The 26,273-nt window shown below is 53.7% G+C and overlaps 1 protein-coding gene and 1 pseudogene across 2 annotated transcripts; one reads left to right on the top strand and one right to left on the bottom strand.

The window, feature by feature from the left end:
* Positions 1-2,279: 2,279 nt before the first annotated feature.
* On the bottom strand, positions 2,280-14,132 carry LOC308488707 (CMRF35-like molecule 8). The gene is made up of 7 exons (XM_081028727.1): positions 13,806-14,132; positions 11,445-11,777; positions 10,435-10,588; positions 8,132-8,226; positions 4,660-4,697; positions 4,153-4,260; positions 2,280-3,316 (listed from the first exon to the last, which is right to left on the bottom strand). The coding sequence occupies exons 1-7, from the start codon at positions 13,867-13,869 to the stop codon at positions 3,194-3,196; spliced, it is 915 nt and encodes a 304-aa protein (XP_080884853.1). The 5' UTR covers positions 13,870-14,132; the 3' UTR covers positions 2,280-3,193.
* An 8,113-nt stretch (positions 14,133-22,245) lies between these two features.
* On the top strand, positions 22,246-22,892 carry LOC308488379 (small ribosomal subunit protein uS19-like; annotated as a pseudogene). Its single transcript has 2 exons — positions 22,246-22,582; positions 22,797-22,892. The product of its transcript is annotated as a small ribosomal subunit protein uS19-like (transcript).
* Positions 22,893-26,273: the final 3,381 nt, after the last annotated feature.

Genomic DNA, 26,273 nt, shown 5'->3' with positions numbered 1-26,273 from the left:
CCGCCCCCACAGGCCAAATCTGATTCTGATTGGCCTGATGAGCTCCACTGCTCTGCTGACTCAACTGGGACCCCGCCCCATCCAACTCCAGCACAGCTGGAGGCACTTTCTCATTGCACTCTTTCTTGGAAAACTATTAGAATCCATGGGCCCCAGGTGGGTGGTGACTGGCCTCTCAGTGTGCTCTGAGACTTTTGCTGAGTCACTCCAGGCTCAGCACTGACACTAAACCAGAGTCTGCATTAACCTGGTGACCACAAATCTTCCCACTCTAGTGATTCTCTGAGACCCTGCCTCATCTAACTCATACACCGTATGAGGCTTTATCAGTGGCTGAACCTTAAGGGAGCCAGTAGGTGGCAGCAGGCCTCAAGGTATCCTGGCTTTTTGCAGTTACCCCAGGCCTGGTACTTGCAGCAGCTATCCTCGGATTTCCAGGGGCTGGGGTGTGGGTGGGGTGAGGGGTGTTATTGTTTAATGGGTATAGAGCTTCAGTTTTACAAGATGAAAAGAGTTATGGAGATAAATGGTGGTGATGGTTACACAACATTATGAATGTATTTAATACCACCGCACTGTACACTTAAAATGGTTAAGATGGTAAATTTTAGGTTATGTGTATTTTTTATATGTACTTCCTATGTTTTTTAAATTGGAAGGGGGAAAGAGCGTGCCAACCAAGAGCGTTCCTTTTAAAGGGGTTACCTGGAAGCCCACCCAGCCACACCCACTTACATCTCACTGGCCATCGCTAAGTCCCAATGACCCATGGCCACTTCTAGTTGAAAGATGGCTACAGAAAAGGAAGCAGAGATGGGGGTTGGTCAGCCATATACAGTGTCTGCTGCAAGATTTGGACTGAAACTCATCAGACATGCTGCCAACAGCCTGTGTTCCGCACCCCCTCACCTCACCCAGCTTCCCTCATCCTCCACAAGCCCTTCCCTGTGGACTTCAGACTCACCTACCACACAAAAGCACACTCCTCTGTACCCATCCTCTTCAACTCACTTAGTCACCACATAATATCTGTTCATTCACCTGTGACCTAAGTCAGCACCTCCCACTCTCCGGGCCCCTTTCCTCCCCTATACCTAGGGGCAAGGGGGCTCATTTCACATCTATCCCTCTGACAGGCTCACCCTAGTCACCTCCTGCAGCTCTGAAACCCTCTGCTGCCACTGCTGCCCAGCAGACTCAGGGACCACAGGGTGGTTTGGAGGAGGCCACACTTCTGCTACCTCCTGCCTCTTAATTTCCATGACCTCACCACCCTGGGACTGTACACACGACTGAAGAGTTGGCAATATGGGTGGAATTAAACACAGTGGAGAGACATATGAAAACTGCATCCTCCATGTAACTGTCCCCAGAGCACCAGGAAAAAGACAGAAGTTAAATCCAAGGCGTCTCCTCGTTTCTACTTGGAGGCTTGACTTCCTCCTCATCACTGAAGCCCACCGCCCACTCCCCAGCGCCAAATCCTGCCCCACCCCTGTGCTCAGGAGAGCCGCCAGCACGGTCCGTGCAACACTCTCTGGCAGGACACATTGGCCAGCAACCTGGCTATTCAAGCTACAACAGCTGTATTAGTTTCCTCCTGCTGCTGTAACAAGTTACCACACACTTGGCAGCGTTAAGCAACACTGATTTATTATCCTTCAGTTCTGGAGGTCCAAAGTCCTAAAAACAAGGAGGCTGCAGGGGAGTATGTGTTTCCTTGCCTTTTTCAGTTTCTAGAGGCTGCACATACGCTTTGGCTTGTGGCCCTGTCCTCCATCTTCAAAACCAGTGTAGCGTCTCTCTCTCTCTCTCTCTCTCTCTCTCTCTCTCTCTCTCTCTCTCTCTCTCTCCTCTGCTTTTCTCATCACATTGTCTTCTCTAACTCTGACCCTCATGCTTCCTTCTATAAAGCCCCTTGTGATTTCGTTGGGCCCACATAATCTAGGACAATCCATTCTGTGTGTATGTGTCTGTGCATATGTTTACGTGTGTGTCTGCGTGTGTGTATTTCCCCTTTGGTACCTCAGAACAGTAGTAAAAGGACAGAGGAAGTGTTGCTGGTGACTCACACATGCACAAATAATGAAAAATCTAAAGAAGACACCACCCAGAGCAGTGTCTCTCCACCTCGGGGGGTCCACTTACCCCTTGAAGAATCTTCTGAAAGCCATGGGCCCACATCTCAGAAAAAACTGCTCAAAGGGTACAATTTGATTGTAATGTCAGTGGATAAAAACAAAAAGCTTTGACTTAAATGAAATACAGCCCTTGCTTTTCACTATTATTTACTTTAAATGGGTCAACATTTTGTCGAGTTGAAAGAAAACCCCAGAGACTTCGCAGGGGCGAGGGGCGAGGGGCGGCAGGCGAGGTTCTGAGAGCCCCGGGACGGTCTGCAGCAGCTTGAAATCCCCCTGCAGCATTTTCCAGAATGGAGAGAATCAGCTGTGACTGTCGCTCTCCCTCCCAAAGAAGACATCTCTCAGGATGTCCCCAACCCCTTGTATCCTCCAAGCTTCTCTGTGCTCGTTTGAGATCAAAGCCAGGAGCTTTCTTTAATACAGGATTGCAGACACCTAGAAGGCATTGTTTAAATAACTTTCTTCTCTCTTACACTATTTTAAACTTTATTGGTCTCTCATATTAAAAATAAACCTCATGTAAGAGTCCAGAGGAACCGAGGTCCCCGCCCACTGCTGGTTCCAGAGCCACAGGCAAGCCTTACCTCTCTCTGGCCTCATTTTCCTTGTCTGTGAGATAAGGGGACCCCATGTTGGTGCCTTTGCATTCTCCTGGCTCTTTGCCAGTTGTCCTCCTCCCCAGCAAACCCGGACACTTTTCTGGGGCTGGATTTACAAAACTATTCAGAGGTAACATCCTATGTGAGCCACGTCAATGCCTGGAGTCATATTGGACTGGGCCCCGGTCCTCTAACACAGAGCTGGTATGAAGTAGAGAAAAGGTGTGACAAGAGTCAGCAGGATGGCAGTGTTTCCCACAGGTCCCCACTTGTCCTCTGTGAAGCCACATGGCTGATGGTGCAAGAGGGACAGCCCACAGGAGCCCAGCTGCCTTGTGGGTCACCAGTGAGGGGAGCAGGCTGAGGGGCACGTGAGTGAGGGTGAGGGAGCCGGCCGTGGGCTTCTGTGGTCCACAGAGACTGCCAGGTGGTGAGGCCAGAGACGCAGGATTATGCCCTAATCACGCTGTACTCTGTTTCCTCCAGCCGGGGCTTCTGGGAGGGAGCCTTAGAATCCTGACGCTGGTGGTTGAATACCACCGAGCTGTATTGAAGATTGTCCTTGCAGGGCCCCTGCAGAGAAAAAGAGACCCAAGACTCAGTGAGAGGTGGGGGAAGCACGGACCCCCCCGCTTAGGAGGGGGACACCTGAGGGGGCCATGGGGAGGCTCCATGGGGGTGCTCCAGCCTTCTCAACTGTCCTGCCTCTTTCTCCCATAAGGACTGGGCTCTGCGATCCTGTCCGCCCACCTGGTCAAAACAAAGCACAAAGTCCCAGGCATCAGAGCAGGGGGTCCCTGAGGTCCACGCTGAGGTCATCAGCTCCCAAGTAGTAAAACAAGGCCCTGTTGCTAGTCTCAGGGCCACATGTCTGATGCTTAAATCTATCCCCCTGTCTTCTCCACCAAACGGACCCCCAGCCTCTGTCTGAATTCTTCCACTAGGGCAGGGTCGTGACCCTGAGGGGCAGCCTCTCCCATTATGTCATGTCACAGTGGCTCTGCCTAGGGGTTGACCTGCAACGGATCATTGATAAAAACCTGAAAAGCAGAGTTGATACCAAAGAAATGTTGGGACCCAAACAGTAAGAAATCACAGGCTTTAACACTGGGTCTATGGTACATAGCAGGTACTTAACAAAAGCTATACGTTATTGGCTGTGAGGGCTATACTCACCGGCCATTCTGACAGCCCCTCTGGCTCCCAGCCCATCCCCACCCCACAGCCACAATGACACCAAGCTCTGCCAAAATCTGCACCCGCCCCATTCTCTGTGTGGCTGTGCCTGGAGACACATAAGACCACCAAGCCAGCCCCTCGTCCCTCTGCCTGCTGCCACACCCTATAGTGATGCCCTTGGCACACATAGCCCAGGGTCCCCATGCTGGAAGCTGGGCCCTGGCACTCACCACTGTGCTGTATTCCACCTCCGTCTGCCTCGGTTGCACAGGCTCTTCCAGAAGGGGCCACGGCAGCAGTTCCAGATCGGCATAGCAAGGCTCACTCTGCTGGGCAGCCTGGGGCGGGGAGGAGGGGCGGAGCTTGGTGGCTGAGCCCAGGGGAGCCAGTCCTGCTTCTCTGTAGACATCTGCCCTCCCTGTATGCTCTAGGTGCCCCAGCCTTCCCACCCTGCCTCTCTACCCCCTGCTCTGGTCCTCTTGGTGCAGTGTGTGAACGCTCCTCAGGTCAGCAGCTGGGCTGGAAGGACCCTGCCTCATTCACTTGCCCTGGGGGAAGGGGACAGGCTGGCCAAAGCTGGAGACAAGACCCAGTGACCAGATCTGCCAGGTGAGGATCCCACTCTGTCCATCAACGATCCACCTAGACCTCCACTAGCAATGGGACAGTCCAATGGGACAGTCCCCAGCACCCTGTGTCCCCACCCAGCCACTGACACTCCTGGTTGCCTTTCTTACCTGGCTAGGGTCCTGCAGGGGCTCCAGATTCTCACGAGCTAGAGACAAGGGATGGGGGGAGAGCAAGAAGGTTGAATCCCAGAACAAGGCAGGGATGGCGCTCCCTACGACCCACCTGGAGAAAGGCCTTTGGCTACACGTTGGCCCTAGCGACCTCTCACTTCAGGTCTGCAGCACGGCTGGAACTCAAGGGTTTGTTGACAGGGTGAATCAGTGAATGAGGAAATGAATGAGTGAAGAAACAGTGAGTGAATGAATAAGTGAATGAACAAATTAACGGGCCAGCTGTAGCTTGGGGAGGGTGGCAAACAGAACTAGTTCTCAAAACAGTCCCTCACAGAGAATGCTGCGGGGCAGGGGAGAAGACAGGAAGGAAGGGTGCCGGTGAAGAGGACCTGTGGAAGATGGGAAAGCTCGGGCGATGTCTTCACACCAGTGTGCATATATTTAACACTACTGTTCTGTCCATTTAAAAGTGGTTAGGATGGCAAATGTTATGTCATGTGCTTTTTACCACACACAAAAAAAATGCAGATCCGTAGGCCCCGGCCCAGATATAGTGAATCAGAAACGCTGGGGATGGGTTCCGCAATCTGTTTTAATAAGCCCTAAAGAATTTAAAACGAAGCTAAACTAAAATGAGCTCAAAAATGAGCTCACTAAAATGAGTGCAGTTCCTTGTAAAGACCTGGAACTGCACCAAATCATGAAAAGTCACTGGGCTCGTCTGCTCCGTCCCCCTTGCCTGGGAGCCGGCTCTTCACGCACAGAAAGCCCGGAGCTCGGAGGGATCACAGCTCAGGGCACACAACCTTTCCCTTCTGTCACCTGCAGTGTTGCTTCTGCCTCTGAGCACAGCTCTGTGCACCCTGGCTCTTCCGAGCCGGGACGCAGGAGCTGGTGGGCATGCACACCCAGCCAGAATGCCCCGGGCGCACTGCCCTAGATGCCACAGGGAGAGGCAGTGTCCACCCCTTAGGGACCCTCAAAGTCCAAGGTGAGATAACAGTCGGAGACACAAGACCACGCATGACAGAAGTGTTTGCTGAGCCCGCTCAACTGACTGAACAAACACGCAACCAGAGCTCTGAGTTGTGAACACATTCTGTTCCGAGTGCTGCGTCGGGCTCCACACCACCCACCCCCTCAACTGGGACAGGTGCTCGGATGGGGAGGATGGAAAGAGCAGGTGGGGAAGAGATGGGGGCACATCACTGGGGTGGGAAGGTGGCATTGAGAAAGTTCGGCAGCAGCCACCTGGATAGGTCCAGTCTATGCTGGTAAAGACAGTGGCCCCCAGCGGCCCCCCAGCACCCAGCACAGGGCCTGGCGCACAGTAGGTGCTCAGGACACTCACAGTAGGTGAGTGAGCAAGCGAGCGAGTGAGTGAGTGAGTGAATAGAACTGTGAGTGGGTGTGGCGAGGGGGGGGGATGGCAAAGGGGCAGGGGACAACGGCAAGACAGCCCAGATGTGACCAGGAGACAAGAGCTGAGGCTTGCAAAGCAAGGGAGGGAGAGTCAGGATATTTGAACAGAAAGCCTGTCTCCTCAGAGGATCAGGTAAAAAGGTGTCATCCACGCACACACCTATAAACTCTGCCCTCAGGGATTTTTAGAAGAACATTTAAAAGCAGGGAAAATGACACAATGCATTAAGCACAGGAAAAATAGGTTTAAGAGAGGAATGAAGGTACGAAGCAAACATTTTAAGAAATCATACGTGCATAGATGGCGTTGAAATGACTGGAAGGACACACCTCAAATGTCAGTGGTTGGTTTTCTCAGCGGTGGGAGTTTTAGTTTTTATTTATTATAGGGATTTATTTCCTCCTTTGTGCTTTTACTTACTTTTGAGTTTTCTACCACCATCACACAGCCCTTTTTAAAAAGAGGATCCTTTCTAGGTGAAAGGGTACTGTGGGAATCCCTGGGACCCACAGATCTGAAACAATCCGGGCTGGGAAAATCCCCACGTGGTAGGCAGCGCCTACATGTCAGCTGAAGTTTAAAAGGAGGGCACCGGAAAATGACGTGGGGGAGGTGATGGGAAGAGGAAGTGGTTTTCTTTGCTTACAGATGTGCTGACACAAATTCCTCCCCTAAAGACCCGAGCCCTGATAGAACGACAGGCTGGGCCCCGTGGAGGGGTGGAAGGGCTGGAGGTGAGAGCGTAAGGCAGGGTCACCCGTCCCCCAGCCCCGTCCCTGCCCCCAGCATATACCAGCTCCCAAGTAGCACTGCGGCTGTGGAGAGAATAATCCCCTACCCGCTCACCCAATCCCACTGAAGCCTTTGAAAGTCAGGACAAAGATTCCCCAGAGAACCCTCTGCTTGTGGAATCAAGAACTCTTAGCACAGGAGGGAACTATGGGTCACACTTCAGCTCAGGCAGAAATCTGTGCTCCAGCCAGCACCAAGAAGGGGCAACATCATCCATTCTTGTGGGTTCTTCTATTTACTTAATTCACTCATCGAGTGTTTACTGAGTCCCTTCTTACTGAGTGCCAGACCCTTACTGGGTGCTGGGTGCACCACACATGTTCTCTCTTTTAATCTGAGCTCAGAGCAGAGCACCTGGACCGCAGATGCCAGGAGCTTCCTGGGCTGCCCATTCCAGCTGGAGCTGTTAAACGATACATTCACTCAGCAAACACTGATTGTGTGCCTTCTCAAGGCCCGGTCCCTGATCTTAAGGAGTCGCATGGGCTGGTGGGACGCTGGCAAGGAAGCCAGTGGGGACGATCTGGGGGGAAAAGGGCGACCATGTTTCCCCGAAAATAAGACCGGGTATTATATTAAGGTTTGCTCCAAAAGACGCATTACAGTTTATGTTCAGGGGATGTCCTCCTGAAAAATCATGCTAGGGCTTATTTTCCGGTTAGCTCTTATTTTTGGGGAGACACGGTATGATGGTAGAGGTACAGAGGTACACCCAAGAGGCGCTCCCACCCTACTCTATGGGGACCAGGAAAAGGTCCCAGAGGAAAGGAATTCTGAGGGCAGCCCTTAGGGCCCACCGGAAGTAAGGCAGAGAAAGGGGGCAGGAGAGGCCCTCTTTCCAGGTGCCCAGAGAAAACCCAGAAGGCGAGACAGGTCATAGCTCTTGGCAGGTGACAAGAACTTGGGAACAGCTACCTTTCGGGGTGTAAGGATGGGTGGAGGGGTGGGCAGGGCCAGACTGGAGGACAGTGACTGTCCTGGAGGAGCCTGGACTTTGGAGGATGTGGGAGGACGTGAGAGGGTTTTAGACAGAAGAGGGACAGTGCTTCATGGAAAGGCCACCGTCTAGGGAACCACCTCCCACAGCCTGTCTCCACCGTACTAGTGTCACCTGCTTAGGGTCTGCCCGCTAGGGTCACCCAGCATGTACACTCTGAGGGCATACATTCAATGCCCATTCTGGGAACAAGGACTTAGAGCCTTGGAGACAAAAGGGTAAGGTCAGGTCCTGTCCACCCTGATCAAACTCACCTTTGCTCCGTCTCCGAACCATTCTCCAGGCCAGCAGTGAGGTTCCCGCCAAAAGCAGCAGCAGAACTGCTAACAAGGAGAGCAGTACATGGAGCCTGGAGGAGAGACACAGAATGGTGTAGGAGGGGCAGGGAGTCTTGCCTTCAAAGGAAGGCAAGGAAGGAAGACATACAAAGGCCAACATTCAAAGGAAGACATACAGATGGCCAACAGATATATGAAAAGGTGCTCAACATCACTAGTTACACGGGAAATGCAAATCAAAACCACCTCATTCTGGTCAGAATGGCTATCATCAATAAATCAACAAACAACAAGTGCTGGTGAACAGGGTGAAGGGGGTCAAATACATGGTGACGGAAGGAGACTAGACATTGGGTAGTGCGCACACAATAAAGTATACAGATGTCGAATTATAAAGTTGTACACCTGAAATTTGTAGATAATGTTAATCAATGTGACCCCAATAAATCTAATTTAAAAAAGAAACAGTATGTAAAGTCTCCTTTCTACACAAACCCCACCTACCCAATTTCCCCCACCCCAACACACAGTATACTTAAGAACCTTCCAGACAAAAAAATATGAATGCACATTATTTTCCTCCTTTTCTCACACAAAGGAGGCATAGTACAAATACTAGTTTGTCACTTAACAGTACACCTTGGAGATCTTTCCATGTCAGTGCATATAGAAGTCCATCATTCTTTTTTAACCCATTGCATGGGTGGGCCATCATTTATTTAACTCTTCCCTCTCAATGGGCATTTCACCAAGTCTTTTACAATTACAAACACTGCAGCAAAGAACCGCCGTGTAGCTCCACCATTGCACCGGTGGGCCAACACCCGCAGACTTACCCGGAAGCGAGTTAGGGTTCGGGCCCCTCACGTGCTTGGGCCCCTTCTGTCACTCCTACCTTGCATTCTAAAGTTCTTGTCTTTTTCTTAAATATGCAATGCCCCTCCCCCCACACGGCACAGCCTTAAAGCCCCACAAAACCCAGCTCTGTCCGCCATGTGTGTATCTGCAGAGTCAGTTCCTGGAAGCGGTGTGTTTGGGGTCTGAACTTCACCTTGCCTGATGTTAAGATTGTCACTTGGGTTGGTAGGAAGCCTGCGGAAAGGCTGTCATGTAGTGAAGAATCTAACTGGCCTCTGATCCTGGCTCCTCGGTGGGAGGCACTAAACCCTGGGGATTTCCCTTGTTATTGGAATTCCCTTGCATCACATCCAAGATTATGCCATGAGATGAGATGAGGTGACTCATCTCATGATGAGATGAGGTGACTCAGAATGCGGGCTGGTCACCAGAAGGACCCACCACATGTAGGGCTCTGAGCCAGCCTGACCTTCAGGGAGCAGAGGGGGCTGGGGATTGAGTTCAATCACGTGGCCAGTGATTCAATCAATTGTGCCTCCGTGATGAAACCCAAATAAAACTCTGGACACCAAAGCTTGGAGGAGCTTCCTGGCTGGTGAACCCATCCGTATCCCACATGAGGGATGCGCCCTGACTCCAGTGGGAAACCCCAAATGTATATCCAGTTGGTCAGAAGTGTGGGGGCCTGGGGATCCCCAAAATGCTCTGGCATCTAAAGTCAGGTAGTTTTATGGGACGGAGCCCTTAACCTGTGGAGTCTGCGCTAACTCCAGGTGTCAGTGCTAGAACTGAATTGCACGACACCAGGTGGTGTCAGGATAGGGAGGCTGGGAACCCCAGAAATGGGTTAGGACAACATGCATTTCTCTAGGGAGACAGTCTATAAAAGGTGTCAGATTCTCCTCGGCTTTGTGAAACCCAAACAAGGTCAAGAATCACTAGTTCACAGGGGATAACCTAAGACTTTGGAATCACATAACCCTGGGTTGGAAGCCCAGCCTGCCTGTTGTTGCTACCTGACCCGGCAAATCACTTAACCTGTCTGAGCCTGAGTTTCCTCATCTGTACATGAGGGTGATAAGGGTACAGAGTTGTAGTGAGGAGCATATGAGAACACTCATGCAAGGCATTTAGCACGTGCCTGGTGGGATGTCATCAGCTCTCATTAAATGTTACTTTCCTTCCATTCACCTCCCAGCTCCTCCCCAAGAAGCTTGTCTCGGAGCCCAGCGTGGCCTTAACAGCCCGAGCTAGGATATACAGACTGCGGCTTCCAGCCTGGGTCTGGTGCAAAGGGAGCCAGAGACCCCAGCCAGCAGGGGTGTGATTCCCCTCCCGCCCCCCCTTCTAGGACAACATGCCAGGGAGGAGGTGGTGCCCTGAGCTCCTCCCTTCCAGGACACGGGGACAGGGTGCCTTACCCCCAGCCCCCGCTCGGAGGCAGGACGTGCTCCTGGCTGTTCGCGCTGTGGGTGGCATTCACGGCAGGCCAAACTGTGCACACAGTTGGGATTTGGGCTGTAACTGTTGCGGTTGTGGCTCTAGTGATACTTGTAGGTGACGGTGACGTTGATGCTGGTGCAGAAACACAAATCAGACCCAGGGATCTTTCTTCTGACTCTTCCACCACTTGCCAACACCTTTGTGTTGGATTTCACACACAATGCACTCAGGAAGGGGACAGATGGAAGAGTGAGGGCCCAAACTCTCCCCAGGATTGTCCTGGGACAAGTGAGCATCTAACAGGATGCGGGTACTCCCCCAAGAGTCCTGAATCCATCCTGCTGGGGCGGGTCACAGCCTTCCAGAGAACCTCTAAGTCACCTCCACACCCTGTCTCGTCCCCCTCCAGCCACAGCCACATGCTGCTTCCAGAAATGTGTGTGTAAACTACAAATCTGACGAGTCACTTATTAGAGCTCCCCTGTCTGCCTCTGGGTTCAGCTCCCAGCCTTCCCCCACACAGCTCTGGGCTTCTGCGGGGCTGACCCACAGCGTCTCCTCCCTTCTCCTCTCCTCCTCTCCTTCCCCTTCCTTCCCCTCTCCTTTCCTCTCCTCTCCTCTTCTCCTTCCCCTTCCTTCCCCTCTCCTTTCCTCTCCTCTCCTCTTCTCCTTCCCCTTCCTTCCCCTCTCCTTTCCTCTCCTCTCCTCTTCTCACCTGACAAGCTCTCCTCCACATGCTGCTTTCTTGGCCTCCCCTTCACCTGACAAGCACCTTGCCATTCCTCAAGATTGAGCACAGACGCCAGCTCCTCCAGGAAGCCTCTCTGACTCTCTCTCTCTCTCTCTCTCTCTCTCTCTCTCTCTCTCTCTCTCTCTTCTCCCCTCCTGATTTGCTCCGAGTCTCTGATCTGATTCCTGCCTGGGCTACTCCTACCTGAGACCCTTCAGGTGCCCTGGAGCTGGTACAAGGGGAAGGTGTGCGGCTCACCTGGGAACACAGACACCGTAACCTGGAACAGGAAGTCCTGAGAAAATGGTACATCGATCCCACACATGTACGTGCCTTCATCATCCTCTGTGAGGTTGTCAAAGGTCACTGTGAAGGTGAGGTTTTCTGGATGGTCCCTGATGGATATGCGGCCGCGCCTCACTTCTCTCTCTGACTTTGTCGTCTCCACAACGTTCTTCATCAGTGGCAGGCATGGGTATTTGCACAAGTATTTGATATGTTTTGTGAATTCCTCCTCGTACTGACACTGCACGCTCAGCAATCCCCCCACAGTGCCCGTCACGGTGCGGGGGCCACTCAGAGACAAAGAGCCTGAAAGACACAGCCGAGTCCCGGCTCCTCACCAGATGGGCCAGGGTCGGGGAGTCTGGAGTCACCCCCATAGGTTTCCCCCTTTCACATCAGTCATCCTCTATCGTACATATCACATCTTGAGTGTCCCCCCTTCCTCTCTGTCACCCCAAGATTTTGATCACAGCAGCCCCTTCCCCCAGACGCTGACCTGTTTCTTGCTGCCTTTCCCATCCCTCACTGACCAGGGGCCTCCCACTTCCAAACTTGTCAGGACCACAAGAACTCACCCCAGGCACCCTGCTCTCCCTGGAGGCCCAGCCCGGCCCTAAGCACTTCAGGGATTTGAAGAACTGCTCGCATGCAGCTCTGTGCCCACGAAGGAACTACGACCGAGGATAGAGAGAGGGCTGCCAAACAGTCCCCAAAACACTGGCCACGCTCGGGAAATCTCGTGTATAAAAATCATTCACACACACGAAAAGTTTACCAATGACGACCTTCATTTCATCCTGTCTGACTTCAGTTTGACCGGCTCTCACAGACTTAATTTCCAAGGAAGCTCGTTTTTTGTTTCCGAGATTTATGTCTGCATTTTCCCAAACTGCTCTCAGAGACAGAGCTGGGAGAGTAAGGTGAAGCGTGTGGCACCAATGCTGGCCACCTCACAGAGGACTCGTCCCCTACCCTGGGCACTTGTGTGTGCAGCTACGTGTCACCCTTGCAATTCTGTGATCAGGCCCCCAAATGGGGGTGGAGGAGGGGCTTGCTCTCTTTTCTTAGAGTTAGAACTCCTTAAATTTACTTGCTTTTTCAGGTTCTCAAATCCCCATCACTGCTTTATGTCCCTGGTGCCAAAACTGACCACTAGTTCCTGTCAGTCACTCCACAGGGGGCCTGTCAGGACCTCCTCTCCTGGCCTGGGTAAGCAGATGCCCTGCAGAGAAGGCTACCCCAAGCCCTGTCATAGGTGTGACATTTACTGACATGCTCAGGAGCGATTGCCAAGGTGTAGTGGAAAGGGCATCAGAAGAATCTGGGTTTATATCTCTGCTGTATGGTGTGGCAGCTGTGTGTTCTGAAGCAAGTTACTTAACCTCTCTGAGCTTCAGATGCCTGATCTGTCAAGTGGTGATAACTGGTAGGCCTCACGTGGCATTTGGGGACATTGAGTGAGAAAATGGGTGTGAGGGAGACAGATATCAGGAAGGAACCACAAGCTCTCGATGCAGGCAGATCCCGTGAAAACACAAGAACACTGAGGTCAGTAGACAAAATAGTGGTAAGAGGATGACCATTTCTAAATTAATTCACAAAAAGTCATAGCTTTCCGACAGTAATAGAAATAGAAGCTGTTTGAGAAGAGCTGTAAGCTACTGAGTGGTACAGAAAATAGATTGTGGGAAGGAGGTCCTGTTCTTCTTACTGGAGAAAGTCTCCTCCCTTCCCTTCCCAGTTTCTCTGCCTTCCTCTTCCTCCCACTGCCATCCTTCTCCCCTCTGTCCCATCTCCTCGCTGGCCCTCAGGCCCCAGCCCTCCAGGGGCCCTGGCTATACACTTCCACCTCCCTGAGACATGACCTGTTACTGCCCAGCCCCCACACTTCCTCCATACCCTGGAATTGGTGAACCAGGAGGGCGCCTCCCCATGAAAACACAGCCCCGCAGGTGCGCTTAGGGCAGCCACTCTTCCACCCACTCCGCTGGCTTCGTCCTTCGTGCCTCTCGCCCTCCTTCTTCCTGTATTAATTCATCTGAACACCTCCCGCAAAGCCCGTCCTCTGTGCCAACCCCTTTGCCCCACCATGGCTCATCCAAGGTCAAATGGATGCCTAAGGAGAGACAAACCCTCGCTCCTTTCCCTCCCAGGGTGCGGTCCTTCCATCTGTCCTTGCATGGTGGATCGAGCGCATCCCATTCTGAGTTCAGTATGGAGTCCAGACTCAGAGTGCTTTTCGTAACAGAGCTCCTGCAGCCCTACCCCTTCTGCCCTCCCTCCCTCCCACTGACCCTCCCTCCCACTGCCCTCCCCCACCCCACAGCCCCTCACCTGGGACCCAGAGAAGCAGCAGAGCCAGAGAAGGCGGCCACCGTGCTCGGTCCTGCTGGGGCATCGCTCCAGCTCAGAGGTCGCCTACAGCAGCCTCAGGTCCCAGCTGGACCCGAAGCTTCGGTCTTCCTCAAAGGGGAGGGCCAAGTCTCTAAGGCTCCCACTTCTGCTTTTCTTTCTGCCTGATGCTTCCTTGTTCATCTTCCTTTTGATTCTGTTCCTAGAGCTGGTCAGAAAATGGAGACCTCTGAAGGGGCAAAGCTGGGGTGGCTGGCTGAGACACCCCAGGAACTGTGCACTTTCCTACTTAATCCCGTTTGAGTTGCAGTTTCTGTACATTATTTCCAGTGAGGAAACACCCCCCCCAGCTCACAGTCCTTCACGCCCCCCACCCCACCCCCACCCTGGTCACATCCCCCAAGACCACAGGGCCAGCTTTCCTTCCAGTCGGGCCCAGTAACACCTGCCCCCACCCTGGTACCTTGTGGGCTGGTGGTCAGGGAACTAGTCTTGGAAATGTGTCCTGAACTTGTCCCAAAGGTCCTCAGGCTGTGACCTTCCTGTGTGGCCCCTGCTGGCCCCAGCTCAGCGCTGGGCCCACAGCAGGTACTCAGCAAGCTCTTTAGGCCACAGGAGCACCTTCCCCAGAAGCGAGTGCAAGGGAACCAAGGAGACTTACTGGTTCACTTTCTGGAACTTGCTGAAGACAGTTTGGTAGGCATCAGGAGAGTTTCTATAACAGTACAGTCACAGACGAACTAACACTCGTGAAGCTCAAGATTAAAATCTTGAACGAAACAGTAACACGTAGGGCAGGCATCACACTTGTTGGTTTACTTGTCAAATACTGGTCAAGTTTCCCCAGAAACACATATTGTCCAAGGCAACCACCAAAAGGCACGCTACAGTCTGAATGTCAAGGTTAAGGGGGGGACACACCAGACTGAGAAGCGGGAGGCTGGGTTCTCGTTAACTCATCCACTTACTGCCAGTGTGATCTGGAACGAGACCGGGGCTTCTATAAAATGTCGATAAGAATAGCTAATCAATGGGAATCAATAGCATAATATAATAATAATGAAATACTCAAATGTGACATAATATCCTTAGGCCAGTTTTTTCCCAAGGGAATACACCTTTAATGAAAAGCAATAGGAAAATAGGATTCAATAGGGAGACTACGCTTTACAAATAATTTATGGGATTTGATTCTCCTTAGGAACATAAACACTTAAACTGTCGCAAAGAGGAAAGAGCCAGGGGAATTGATCCTTGCCACATGACGCCAGAAAATTAAGGAAATGGCGCTTCTGCTGCTGCCTACTAACGATTAGCAGACCAAGGGAAGGCCAAGCTTGGGTCCGCAGGCCAGCGCCCCCTTTCTCAGGCAGGCTCTTGCACCCACAGGGCCTCTCATTGGGTTGGGACACATGGGCTTGGGGGCCAGTGGGGAGGGGGTTGGTGGTGCTGGGTGGGGGTGCTCCAGCATACTTGCAGTGCCAGCATTGAGTTTTTTTAACTATAGGGGCCCCAGAAAAGATTTGGGGGTGACTGAGTTGTGGGGCTTCTCAGCAGAACTTCCCTCTGCCAAGCAGCACAAGTCAGAGCCTCCTTCTCCCCAAGGCAGTCTCTGGCTCCCCAGCCACTCTGCCTCTTCCTCCACAAGCTCAGTATGGGCTGGAGGGGGCTGGGGGGGCTCGAGTGCGGCCTAGAGGCCAAGAGGTTACCCACCCCCAAGAGTAGAGCGGAAGTGGCCACATGACATGGCTGCAATGGGAAGAGAGTTTGACAGTTGGGTGAGCTGGTGCCAAGAGGGGCAGGGAGGGGATGGAGAGCCACTAAGCACCTACCACCTGCCAGGCACTTTGGTCATGGTTGAATGGACCTAGCTCGGGGTTTAATAACTGCAGAGCCATGAGGCAAGCGGACCGGCTGAATGAGAGGCAGTTAGGGGAGAGGCAGCAGGGAAGGAGGACGGACTGGGAGCATGTGGTGTCCCTTCCCCAGGAGCCTGGGTGAGAGAGACCAGCATGATGGCCCGGGCCAGGCCCCGCCCTGTCTCGACTCCTGGGGACTTCTCACACCCCACCCTCCTGCCCACCTTTAGGGAAGCAGCCCCAGCGTGGGCCAGACCTGCGGAAGCAGCTCAAACAACCCATAGTCCCAGCAGCCCTTCGTGATGGAGGTAACGTGCTCTCCTGCTTAGTGCACACAGAGGAAGAGGAAGTTGTGGGTGAGCAGATGGGTGGCAGTCCTGAGGCCTGAGAGCCCTCCCCGTCCACAGAGCCGCGGCTCCCGGCAGGCCCTATCCCACCTCACAGGTGCCTGGACCTGGAGAGGGGAGGATTGAGACCTGCTCTGATGGGGGCCTGTGGAGCTCAGCAGGGCACCGCTGGGGGCTGCTCAGGAGGGGAGCACCCCGCCAGCCAGGGGCCTGCTCCTGGCTCTACCCGGAGAGACTGTCTTGGGGCTCGTCAATGTCACAGGCATGGGGACAGGGAATCCACAGTGGGAGGGAATGAATGACGCATTAAGCCATCTCCTCGGAAGCCTCCCCTGCCTTCTGCAAGCCCCTCTGTGCCCCTCTCCCCGCCCTGCAGCCTTGTCCCCTTCAATGCCTATTTCTGTATTGAGGGGTATCGCTGCAGGCCCCTCTTTTCATGGACTTCACAAAAGCAGGGACCACATGGGGCCGCCACAGCCCCAGGCTCACATGCCTACTGCACTTCCCACGAAAGGGAAACTGGAATTGGGGATAAACACAGACAAGGCCAGGACATCGCGTCCTCTCTCGTCTTCTTGCCAAATTCCATCCCCAGGGAGAAGAAACGGATAGGACTTAAAATGGTGAGAGCAGGTTAAAATCCATCCAACTGAGCATTTAAGATTCATGCACTTAAGATTCATAAACCACAGCAAAAACCAGGTTCCAGCAGAGGCCAGCAGTCTGCACACCCGGAAGGGGGAACAGTGGCAGCATCGATGCTCATCCACCCACAATCCCCTCTCCAGCTCCCCAGGGACATGCAGAGATGGTGGCTTCTAAGAGGGCCACCTCCTCCTGGCACTGGCCTCCAGTGTCTCCTGAATCACAGGCAATAACCTGGGGTCCTTCCAGGGAACAGGACTAGGGCGGGAGGTTATTGAGGGGGGCTGGCCCTCGAGGCCCCCTGACTGTGACAATGGGGACAGCAGATGGGGTGGGGGCGGCGCCCTTGTGGCCTGGCCCTGAGCTGCATCCTGGCTGCTTGTGCGTCCTTGTCTAGTCAGTTTCCCCTTCTGTGAAATGGGAATACTGCTACTCACCCTGCCCACTTCACAAGAGGCTCAAAATGAGAACGGAGATGTGAATTCACTCATCTGTCACTTACATGTGGTTTACTGAGCTCCCGCCATGTGCACGTGTCAACCTCAACACCTCACGACTCAGAGAGATATGATAGCTAACCTGAAAATCACATTTAATACGTGTGTAGGTATTAACCCCCAAACTTTCGTCCACCATACCATGACTCTCGGGGTGCAGCAGGGAGTGATTGCACAGGGGAGGGAGAGCGTGCCTATGAGAAGCAGTGGACGGCCCGCAAACTGCTGACCCAGGGACAGCAGGGGAAGAGGACGTTGAGCAATTCTGGCCGTGAGAACCTAAACTGACAGGCTTGCCTGGGCGTTTCCTTTCCCTGCCCCACCTGCCTGCACCACCTCCATCTCCACTTCCTCCTCCCTCCTCACCCAGGGGATGGTCCAGGCCAGAGCAACACAAAACACACCCTGTAGGGTCCTGCCACTGTGCTGACTAAAGGTGGGGTGAACCAGCAAGGGGTCAGTTCAAAAACCTCTAATATTTGGCTTCAGGAGATACATTTGCCCTGGAACTTGAATGTGTGCATTTCTGATTTTGTGAGGATGACCCCCAACTCCCAAGGCCTCGGCAAGGTCAGAAGGTTCCTCCCCACCTCTCCCCTACACACCCCTACAACTATCGTGAGCCGGCTGCACCTCTGTCGCAGCACCACGCGGTCTCCCCACAGACACTTCCAGAAGCTGGTAGAATGTGTGTGTTTCCAAGGGCTACTCGAGGCAAGTCAAGAGTTATTAGGGCTTGTAAGAGGTGAGCCCTAACTGTAGGTGAGGCAGTGTCTCCCTCCCTGTTCCGAGGCAGCAGGTAAAACCAGGGAAGGCTGTCTACAAACCAAGAACCAAAGTATGCGGTTCAAAGATTCCAACAGAGGGCCTGGGTGTCTACCTCTCCCTAGGGAGCGAGGAGTCAGTGTAGTGGTGTAGGTGCTGCTGGCCAGTGGAGCCAAAGGCAAGACATACTTACTGCTCTGGCCTGGCCTGGCCTGGACGCCGGTGTTCCCAACTCATTCCATCACACTCTGAATTCCAGCACCTTCCCTGCTCTAACTCCCGACTTCCTGCCTGGCTCCAGACACCTGGTTGCACCTGGTCTCCATCCCAGCCCATCCCTGCTTATCTGTCCCATCGCTGGTTGGCCCCAAGGGGACACGTAAGGGGCCCAGAGATTCAGGGTGGTGGGGAGGGAGTCAACAGGGACTGGACAATGGAGCTGGGGGCGGGCAGGGGGGCGGGGGAGACCAGATGGCCAAACCCAGCCCCGCAGCAGGCAGGTTGTGGGGCATGCTGGGAGGTGCAACAGTGCCTGGTCCTCGTTCCTGAAGTGGCCAGAACCAAAGAATACAAATCAGGCAGTGGGACCCAGCAGCCAAGACGCAGTGAAGTCTGCACTTTATAGAGACACTGCTCTTCGTAGAACTCAGGTAAAGTCTGACCTGGCCAGCCAGGAGCAGCTCCAGTGCCATCTGTTGGTCGTTGCCAGAACTGCCAGCTTTCTTGAGCAGGTGAGTATTTTCCCATCTCTGCAAGTCAGGAAGTGGAGAGGCTTCTTTCTGTGCAGGTATCCAGGTGTGTGGCACTAATCCTTCCAGATCCCCAGCCAGTAGACTGGGAACAAGGGGAAGGCTCCAGCCTCTTGGGAAGGGGGTCTGGGGGCTTCAGAGAGGTAGGCTGGCCCTGCGTGTTGAAGAAGGAGCAGGTGAAAAAAGGGGTAGAAGTGATGGAGAAAGAAACAGGACAGGACAGTGGCCAGCCCTTGGACCAGGCCACCCAGGAGGGGTGGGGGACTCTGGAGCTCAGCTTCGGGGTCTCTTGGGCCCCTGGTTCGAAGCCCATGAAACCCAATGGGTGCTCAGAGGCCCAACCAGACCACTAGTTCTGAGGCCAACCTGGTCTGGCCAGCTTCTTCATTAGGGCGGCAGACTGCTGTTCAACTTCCTGCCTCCGTTGGATGGTCCTAGAAGAGGGGTGGGGCTGAGGCTGTAGGTGGGGGTGGGAGGGCATCAGCCTCACTTTGGGGACTGAGAAGACAGACAGGCAAGCCAGCCTCACACCTCCCTGCCCTCCCCTCCCGGTTAAGTTCTCCAGTAAGATTGGGGCTGGAGGCTGCACCACCCCAAGACTCCCTGCAGACAGGAACCCCTTTCTGAACGTGTGTGTTGGCCACCGGGGAAGGGACCTGAGGGTGAGACCTTAAGTGTTGCTGAGGTTTCCAGCTCTACAGAATAGGAGGCTCAGCTTTGTCGTGGGCAGTTTCAGGGGTCAGAGTGCACATGTGTATGCGTGTGGGATGGGGGGTAGAAGAACTAGCACAGCACTGCAGGGCTGGGGGGTGAAGCAGCAGAGAAAGGCATAGTCCTAGCATTGCTTCCCAGTCCTGCTGACCACCTTTGTTTACACAGAAGCTGCCATGTGTCCCCACCCCGCATGTGTATTAGGCTGGGGAGCTTTTTAAAAATAGCCGTGCCTGAACCACCTCCCCAAGCTGTTTCCCCTTTTCTTACCCAAATGAGCCCTGAGATTCTGATTCAACTGATCTGGGTGGAGCCCTGGCACGGCACCCATGCCCTAAGGAAGACGGAGGCTGGACGATGCTTCATGGGGCAGAAAAGAGGTTTCAGACAGACCCTGGACACACCCAAGAACAGGTGGAGGCTGTAAGCAGTCAGCGGGGGACTTGATTTCAAGGACACACTCTCCAACCCCTGGACAACAGAAACTCTCCCCAGAGAAGGAGGGGGCTCCTCCAGGGGTACTCGACAGAGCAGTGGCTGTGAGACCTGGTGTCTCGGCCCTAACCCTTCTATAGAGTCAGATCCGTAAAGTTGGTCTGAAAATGGATGGATGGATGGATGCTGACAGTGATTAGAGCACGGACTCTGGGTCTCACTGCCTGGTTTTGAATCCCAGCCCTCCTCTTCTGCATGTCAGCTCAGACTTCGTTCAATTCTTGCCTCCTCTTTCTTCTCCCTCCAAGAAGACTGTTGCAGCCAAGATGTAAGACACTGCCATACTCTCTGATTCCACCAGGGGGCACTCTATGCCCAGGCACCATTTATTTGTTTATTTGACAAATATTTGATGGCTGCTTATGTTGTGCCAAGTACTGGGCCCAAAGATGAGACATGAAGATTAAAAATAAAACAATTCTCCTTCCCCCCCCCTCCCTTCTGCTGCCTCTCCCCGACTCCAGTTCAAGCCGTTGCTTCTCAGTCTAGTTGTGTAGGACACAGCTCCCTGGCCCTTGCTGGTATTATGAGCCTTGCACTGCCCCTGGCTGAGGCAGTCGGTTGCCAGTCACAGTGGACACGGTAGCTAGCCCCCGGCAGTACTCAGAAGCAGCAGCACTCAGAAGCCCAAGGCAGCTCACGCCAACTTCTGGCTGCTCAAGGCAGCCCAGCTCCAGGGAGAGCTATTGTTCACAATCTTAGCTGTAGAGGGCGCAGCTCATGGCCCATGTGGCAATGGAACCCACCACCTGGGCATTAGGAGCACTGTGCTCCAACCACGTGAGCCACCCTGCCGGCCCAAAACAATTCTCCTTTCCAGGAGTTTGTGGTTTAGTGGGAGGCATGTAAAAACAAAGATGGGAAAACAAAGGATTACCTTAAAAGGTAGAAGGGGTACTCAAATCAAGGCAAAAATCCCAGTGGCCTGGGTGAAAGAGGGCGCCTCCCTTTATTATACAGGAAATGGTGCAGACCAGTGGCCCAGGGTCCTGGACCCCAGCCCTGTGTCCCCACCCCTCATCTTAGTCTCACATGATCCTCCTTGAGGAATTCTGGGAGGAGAGACAGAGCCCTTGAAAATTCCAGAAGGATATATGGCCTGATGCAAATGGAACCTCAGTCACCGGAAGTGTTGGGGGCCCTTTGTCAGGTAGCCCTAGCAAACCAATACACCAGGCCCCTACTCACTCACCCTCTGGAAAACGGACCTTGTAATGACTCAAACTCCTCTCTTGACCTTCATGATTATGACCAAAGGAGAGACACTCTCATCCCAGCTCAGTCTGTCCCCTTTGGCCCCATTTTCCCATCTGAGACAACCTCACCGCCCAACACAAGTCGTGGACACATGCACACATAGGGGTGGCTCTGTTCCTGCAGCCCATATGGCAGCACCTTATTGATATGGTAAAGTAGCTGTAGAATTCACGGAGACGGTAGTGTAGGTGGCTCTGACATCTGACATGTGGCTGAAGTGATGAGGAGAGATGGAGTTCACGGATTTGAGGAGGTAGAATTGTGTGCCAGACAGACTTGGGTGCTAGGAGAGAGTTCAGTGTGGGAATTGATGTCAATTAGAATGATGGCAGCGAACAGCCTTTAATAAATATCGATGAACTAACTGATGAATGAATGAATGAATGAGCCAAATGTTATTCCCATGTCTGTATTGTCTGCCCGATGGGACACGGCCATGTTTTATAATGATGAACTACGCACAGAGAAACTGCAAATGGCGTCAGCATGCCCATCTGCTCCATGAACGTCGGTCTAATTCAGTCTTCTCAGAATGGCAATTATTTAACAAGGGTGAGGTAGGGGTGGGTGTGGGGGCCTCATCCATCTTCATGCAATGAACATCAGCCTTCTCCAGGCCCCCCATCCTGAGCCTCCCGAAAAACCCTCCCAAGGGGAGAATACACTGGGAAAACCAGGCAGGACACAAGCCGCCTGTCTTTCTTAGAGGATGAGGAATGAGAAGTGTGGCCGAGCACTGCTGTGGGTCTGGCCTTTGTGAAGCGTGGGACGCTGCTACGATGTGAACTTTGGGGCTTCCTTTCTTTCTTTCAGATCAATTATTTTTAGATACGTAATTTATTTTCATGGAGAAGGAAAGAATGAAAGGAAGGGAGGAAGGAAGGAAGGAAGGAAAAAAATAGTAAACTGTCCCCCTGTCCTTATCTGCCAGGTCCCAGTGACCCACTCCCTCCACTTTAACCTGTTATGCTGCCTTTTGATTCTCTATGCAAACACAGGTAAATATGAGTATGGAGGTGGGGGACTGTTAAAACCTTCCCCGTAAGTATGGGGGTGAATCCTTTTGAAAAATCCTTTCTTTCTAAAGAACTCGCAAGATGGCGTGCTTGGAGCAAAAGAAAAAGCGGATCTTTCGCAAGTTCACCTACCGCGGCGTGGACCTGGACCAGCGGTTGGATGCGGCCTACGAGCAGCAGCCGATGCAGCTGACGGCGCCCAGCAGCGGGCGGGTCTGGGCCTGCGGACCAAGCAGCACTCGCTGCTGCCAAGCCTGCGCGAGGCCAAGAAAGCAGCTCCACCCCGGAGACGCCCGAGGGGGTGAAGACGCACCTGTGGGACACCATCCTCCTGGATGGCGGATGTATGGTCCGTGTCTACAAGGGCAAGACCTTCAACCTGGTGGAAATCAAGCCTGAGCTGATTGGCTACTACCGTGTTTCCCCGAAAATAAGCCCCAGTGGAGATCATCAGCCAGACAGATGTATTTAGCACGTTATGACGACGTTCCAGAAGATGACATGACTGTTATTTGAATAAATGTAGGTTGTGGTACATGAAAAAAATAAGACATCTTCTGAAAATAAGCCCGAATGTGTCTTTTGAAGCAAAAATTAACATGAAATCTGGTCTTATTTTCGGGGAAACACAGTGTCTGGACAAGTTCTCCGTAACTTACAAGCCGGTGACGGCATAGCCAGCCTGCCATGGGGCCACCCATTCCTCCTGCTTCATTGCCCACAAGTAGCCTGCCTGGCCATAAAGGCACAGACTTCTCTTAAAAAAAGAAAAGAAAAAAGAAAATCCTACTTTGCACGTGGGGAGGAGGTGGTGGTGCCAACAGTATCCTGCCCCCGCCCTCTCTGTGCCCTCCGCTTGGCTATGATGACCACCCCCACGTGGGCCTGGTTAAGAGACTGGAAGGAATCTTCACCAGCTGGGACTGATTCGTTTTTTGTCCTTCCCTAAAAACCAACTCCTTACCTTCGATTGTGTGTGTGCATGAAAGTGTTGCGTGTGCGTGTGTGTGTGTGTGTGTGTGTGTGTGTGTGTGTGTGTGTGTGTGTGTAAGGTTTTTGCCTTCCCTCTGGAGAGAACAGGCTGAGGCCCTGCCATGTCTGGTGAACGCCTCAGTTCTAACAGCCTCAGTTGGTGGTCTCAGCCCACCGAGCCCCCTCCCCCAGCTTCTCTCCAAGAACCCCAAAGGTGCCTGATGGACATACTGTGTGAGTCTCTTTGTGGTGCCACAACTACTCTGACTGCTAGTGACAGGAAAACATCTGAGTCGCCGTCATCCCATCCCAAGGCCTGCTCAGTACCCACCTTAGACCAGGGACTGAGAAGGTGTTTGTACAGTGAGAGGAGCTGGCTGGTCACATCCTGCCCAGAGGTTGTCAGGCTAAGGGTCTCCCCAGGCTGGACTGAGAGGTCTGTGAAGTAGCCTGGGGGGGGGGGAGGTGGTGAAATACCCTCACAGACTCCTGGGATGGTGGGAACCTACAGCTCCAGGCCCAGGGAGGGCCCTGTGTGGGCTGGCTCAGCACCCATTTCATACCCCATAGAAGTGGTTCTCAACTACGAGAGAGTTTGCCCCAGGGGACATTGGGCAAAGTCTGGAGATATTTTTGGTAGTCACAATTAAGAAGGTGGTGGTACTACTGGCCTCTAGGTCAGGATGATGTTTAGCATCCTACAATACACAGGATGTGGCCCCACCACAAAGAATGATCTGGTCTCAATGTCAGCAGTGGAAGGCTGAGAACCCCGCTCTAGAGCCAGATCCAAGACAGAGGTGGGGCTCCCTGGGGCACCTTGTCACATTACATCCACCCATGGAATGTAAAGAGCCCAGTGGGCCTCCCGGGAGATTCCTTCTCTTAGGAACCTTCTCCTAGGAACCTTCTACGTGCTAGGCCCAGAGATACAGGGATGTACGCTGTAGGTACCGGCTGTAGGTACCGGCCAGGATCCGCGGCTTGCAGCTTAGGAGGGGAGAGGGAAAAGGCTACAAGGCTGCAATCCGGGAAGCGAGGCTGAGTGGAAGGACCCAGGCAGGAGTGGGGAGCGCGGCGAGAGCCCACTGAACAGCCGGCCCCTGCCCTGCTGGTCCAGTGGCTGGGATCAAGTTGCAGGGATGTCCGGCGGGGCTTGGGGTGGGGAGCAAGAGGCGGCCTCGGGTTGGCTGGGGTCGGGGGCGGGCCCTCGCTGTGAGAGCGCCGGAGGCTGGATCCCCACCCCCACCAGCCACCACTACAGGTGTGTGCGGGAGAGTGGGCTGTCTAGGGTGCAGCCAAAGGGATTCGGGAGCCTGCGCCCTGCCTATACCCACTAGGCAGGGCCGGGCCGGGCCTCCGCTGTGACGCTGTCAAGGAACCATAAAAGCTTCTGTGACCTCTGGTCCCCACTGGCCCTCTGGTGCGGTGGGACAGTGAAGGAGCAGCTGTCGCCTTTGTGTGCCCCGATTGCGGCTTTAGAATCAACACAGGGCTCCTCCCCAGGCCCCTGGTTTGGAAGGGCCCGGGGGAGCGAGCGGAGAGCCACTGGGATTTGGCCCCCTTGCTCACAGGGACCCAGCGCCTCTGTCCCAGGCACAGCCAGGCACTGGTATTGCATCCACCCAGCTCCGCTCCAGGCTTTGAGTCACACCACGGGGACACACCCTCAGCACAGCCCTGTGGGTTGGGGTCCCTCCCATATCCTGGGGGCCCCAACTGCAAGGCTTAGGCAGAACTGGAGCTTGAGGTCCATTTCACAGATGAGGAAACCGAGGCAGAGTCAGGGAGCTGCCCAAGGTCAGGCAGCTAGTAAGAACCAGGTCCCGCACAAGGAGCCCTGTTGACAGCAAAGGTGCCCCTTGGGAAGGGGTGCCTGTTGAAAGCAGGAGGTGCCTGCCTAATGCTAACATGGGTCCAGGATGGAACCCACTCCCACTTCAGCTCTTGGACCTGACCTAGCAAAGGAGAAGTTAGGTTGTGAGCCCCAGAGAGCAGGGACCAGCTCTTGCTCAGCTCTATGTCCCCAGAATCAGCACTCAATAAACATTTGCTGACCGACAGAAAGCAGTTCAATCCTAGCTCTTCAGCCTGGCTTCTTGACTTCCTGCGTCCCAGGTGACCCTCTTAGCAATGTGTTCATCCCTGTCATTCACTGCCTTGGCACTGCCAAAGGGCTTTCCCTCTCCTTGGCATCCCCCTTCCAATTGCAGCAACCTGCCACCCCACCCACTCTGGGGACCCGATGCAGGAGGGGCAGAAAAGGGAAGATGTGGCATCTCCGGAGGGCTGACAGCTGGTGGGACCTGGGCTAGAGATGAACTAGAGATCTGGACACAGGGCACCTAGGTCCTGGATGCCGTGCCGTGGCCATGACTTTCAGGAGTGACCTTGCGGGGCTGGAACACTAAACACAAACTCAGGGTTAGGACTTCCATTTTACAGAGGAGGAAACTGAGGACTGGTCAAGAGAGCTGCCGGAGGTCACAGAGTTAGTAAGCAAGAGCTGAGATCTGAGTCCATGGCCAACAGATTTCTGAGTCATATTCTCTCCTCTGCAGACCTGCCTCATGCCACAAGGGTACTTGGTCTCTGGCCCCCACCTCCTCCCAAGGGTACCGCTGCCCCCTCCTTCAGTCACTTGCATTCCACAGAGGGACGCACTGCCCCCGCCTCCTCCTATCAGCATCCTTGCAAGGAGACCAAGGTCAGAGCTGCGCCCTGAGCCCAAGGAGGATGAGGTCAGAGCATTACCAGGCTGGCGCAGATGCTAAATAATTCATGGGCTGCTGTGAGTGGGGTTTGCAGCTTCCGGATGGCCCAGAGTGCAGACAGCAGACAGGAAACAAAGTCTGGTCACCAGCACCTGCGCCTGACCACATCCCCGTGGGGCTAGAGAAAGTGCTTAGGCTTGGTGAGAATAGGTTGAAGAGCTGATAGCTTACATCTGCCCTCACTAGATGCGTGACCAGGAGCAAGTCATTTAACCTGTTTCTTGCTCTTATATGAGCCGTCAGGGACCCTGAACAAGTGTTGGAACCACATGTGCAAACTGAATGCTGGGTGTGGTACTTGGCAGGCCCTCCTGACCCAGGGAACGCACGGACTATCCCCTGGCCCCAGTATATCTTTCCATG

The sequence above is a fragment of the Rhinolophus hipposideros genome, assembly GCF_964194185.1.
Source record: "Rhinolophus hipposideros genome assembly, chromosome: 20".
Lineage (NCBI taxonomy): Eukaryota > Metazoa > Chordata > Mammalia > Chiroptera > Rhinolophidae > Rhinolophus > Rhinolophus hipposideros.
The sequence above is the reverse complement of the archived record's forward strand: the minus strand, read 5'-3'. Positions and strand labels throughout refer to the sequence as shown.

Coding starts and splice junctions, on each gene's coding strand:
- LOC308488707 (XM_081028727.1), bottom strand. CDS start 13,869: ATGCCCCAGCAGGACCGAGCACGGTGGCCGCCTTCTCTGGCTCTGCTG. Junction 11,778..13,805: donor GCTGCTTCTCTGGGTCCCAG/GTGAGGGGCTGT, acceptor TGTGTCTTTCAG/GCTCTTTGTCTCTGAGTGGC. Junction 4,698..8,131: donor GGTTCGGAGACGGAGCAAAG/GTGAGTTTGATC, acceptor CCTTGTCTCTAG/CTCGTGAGAATCTGGAGCCC.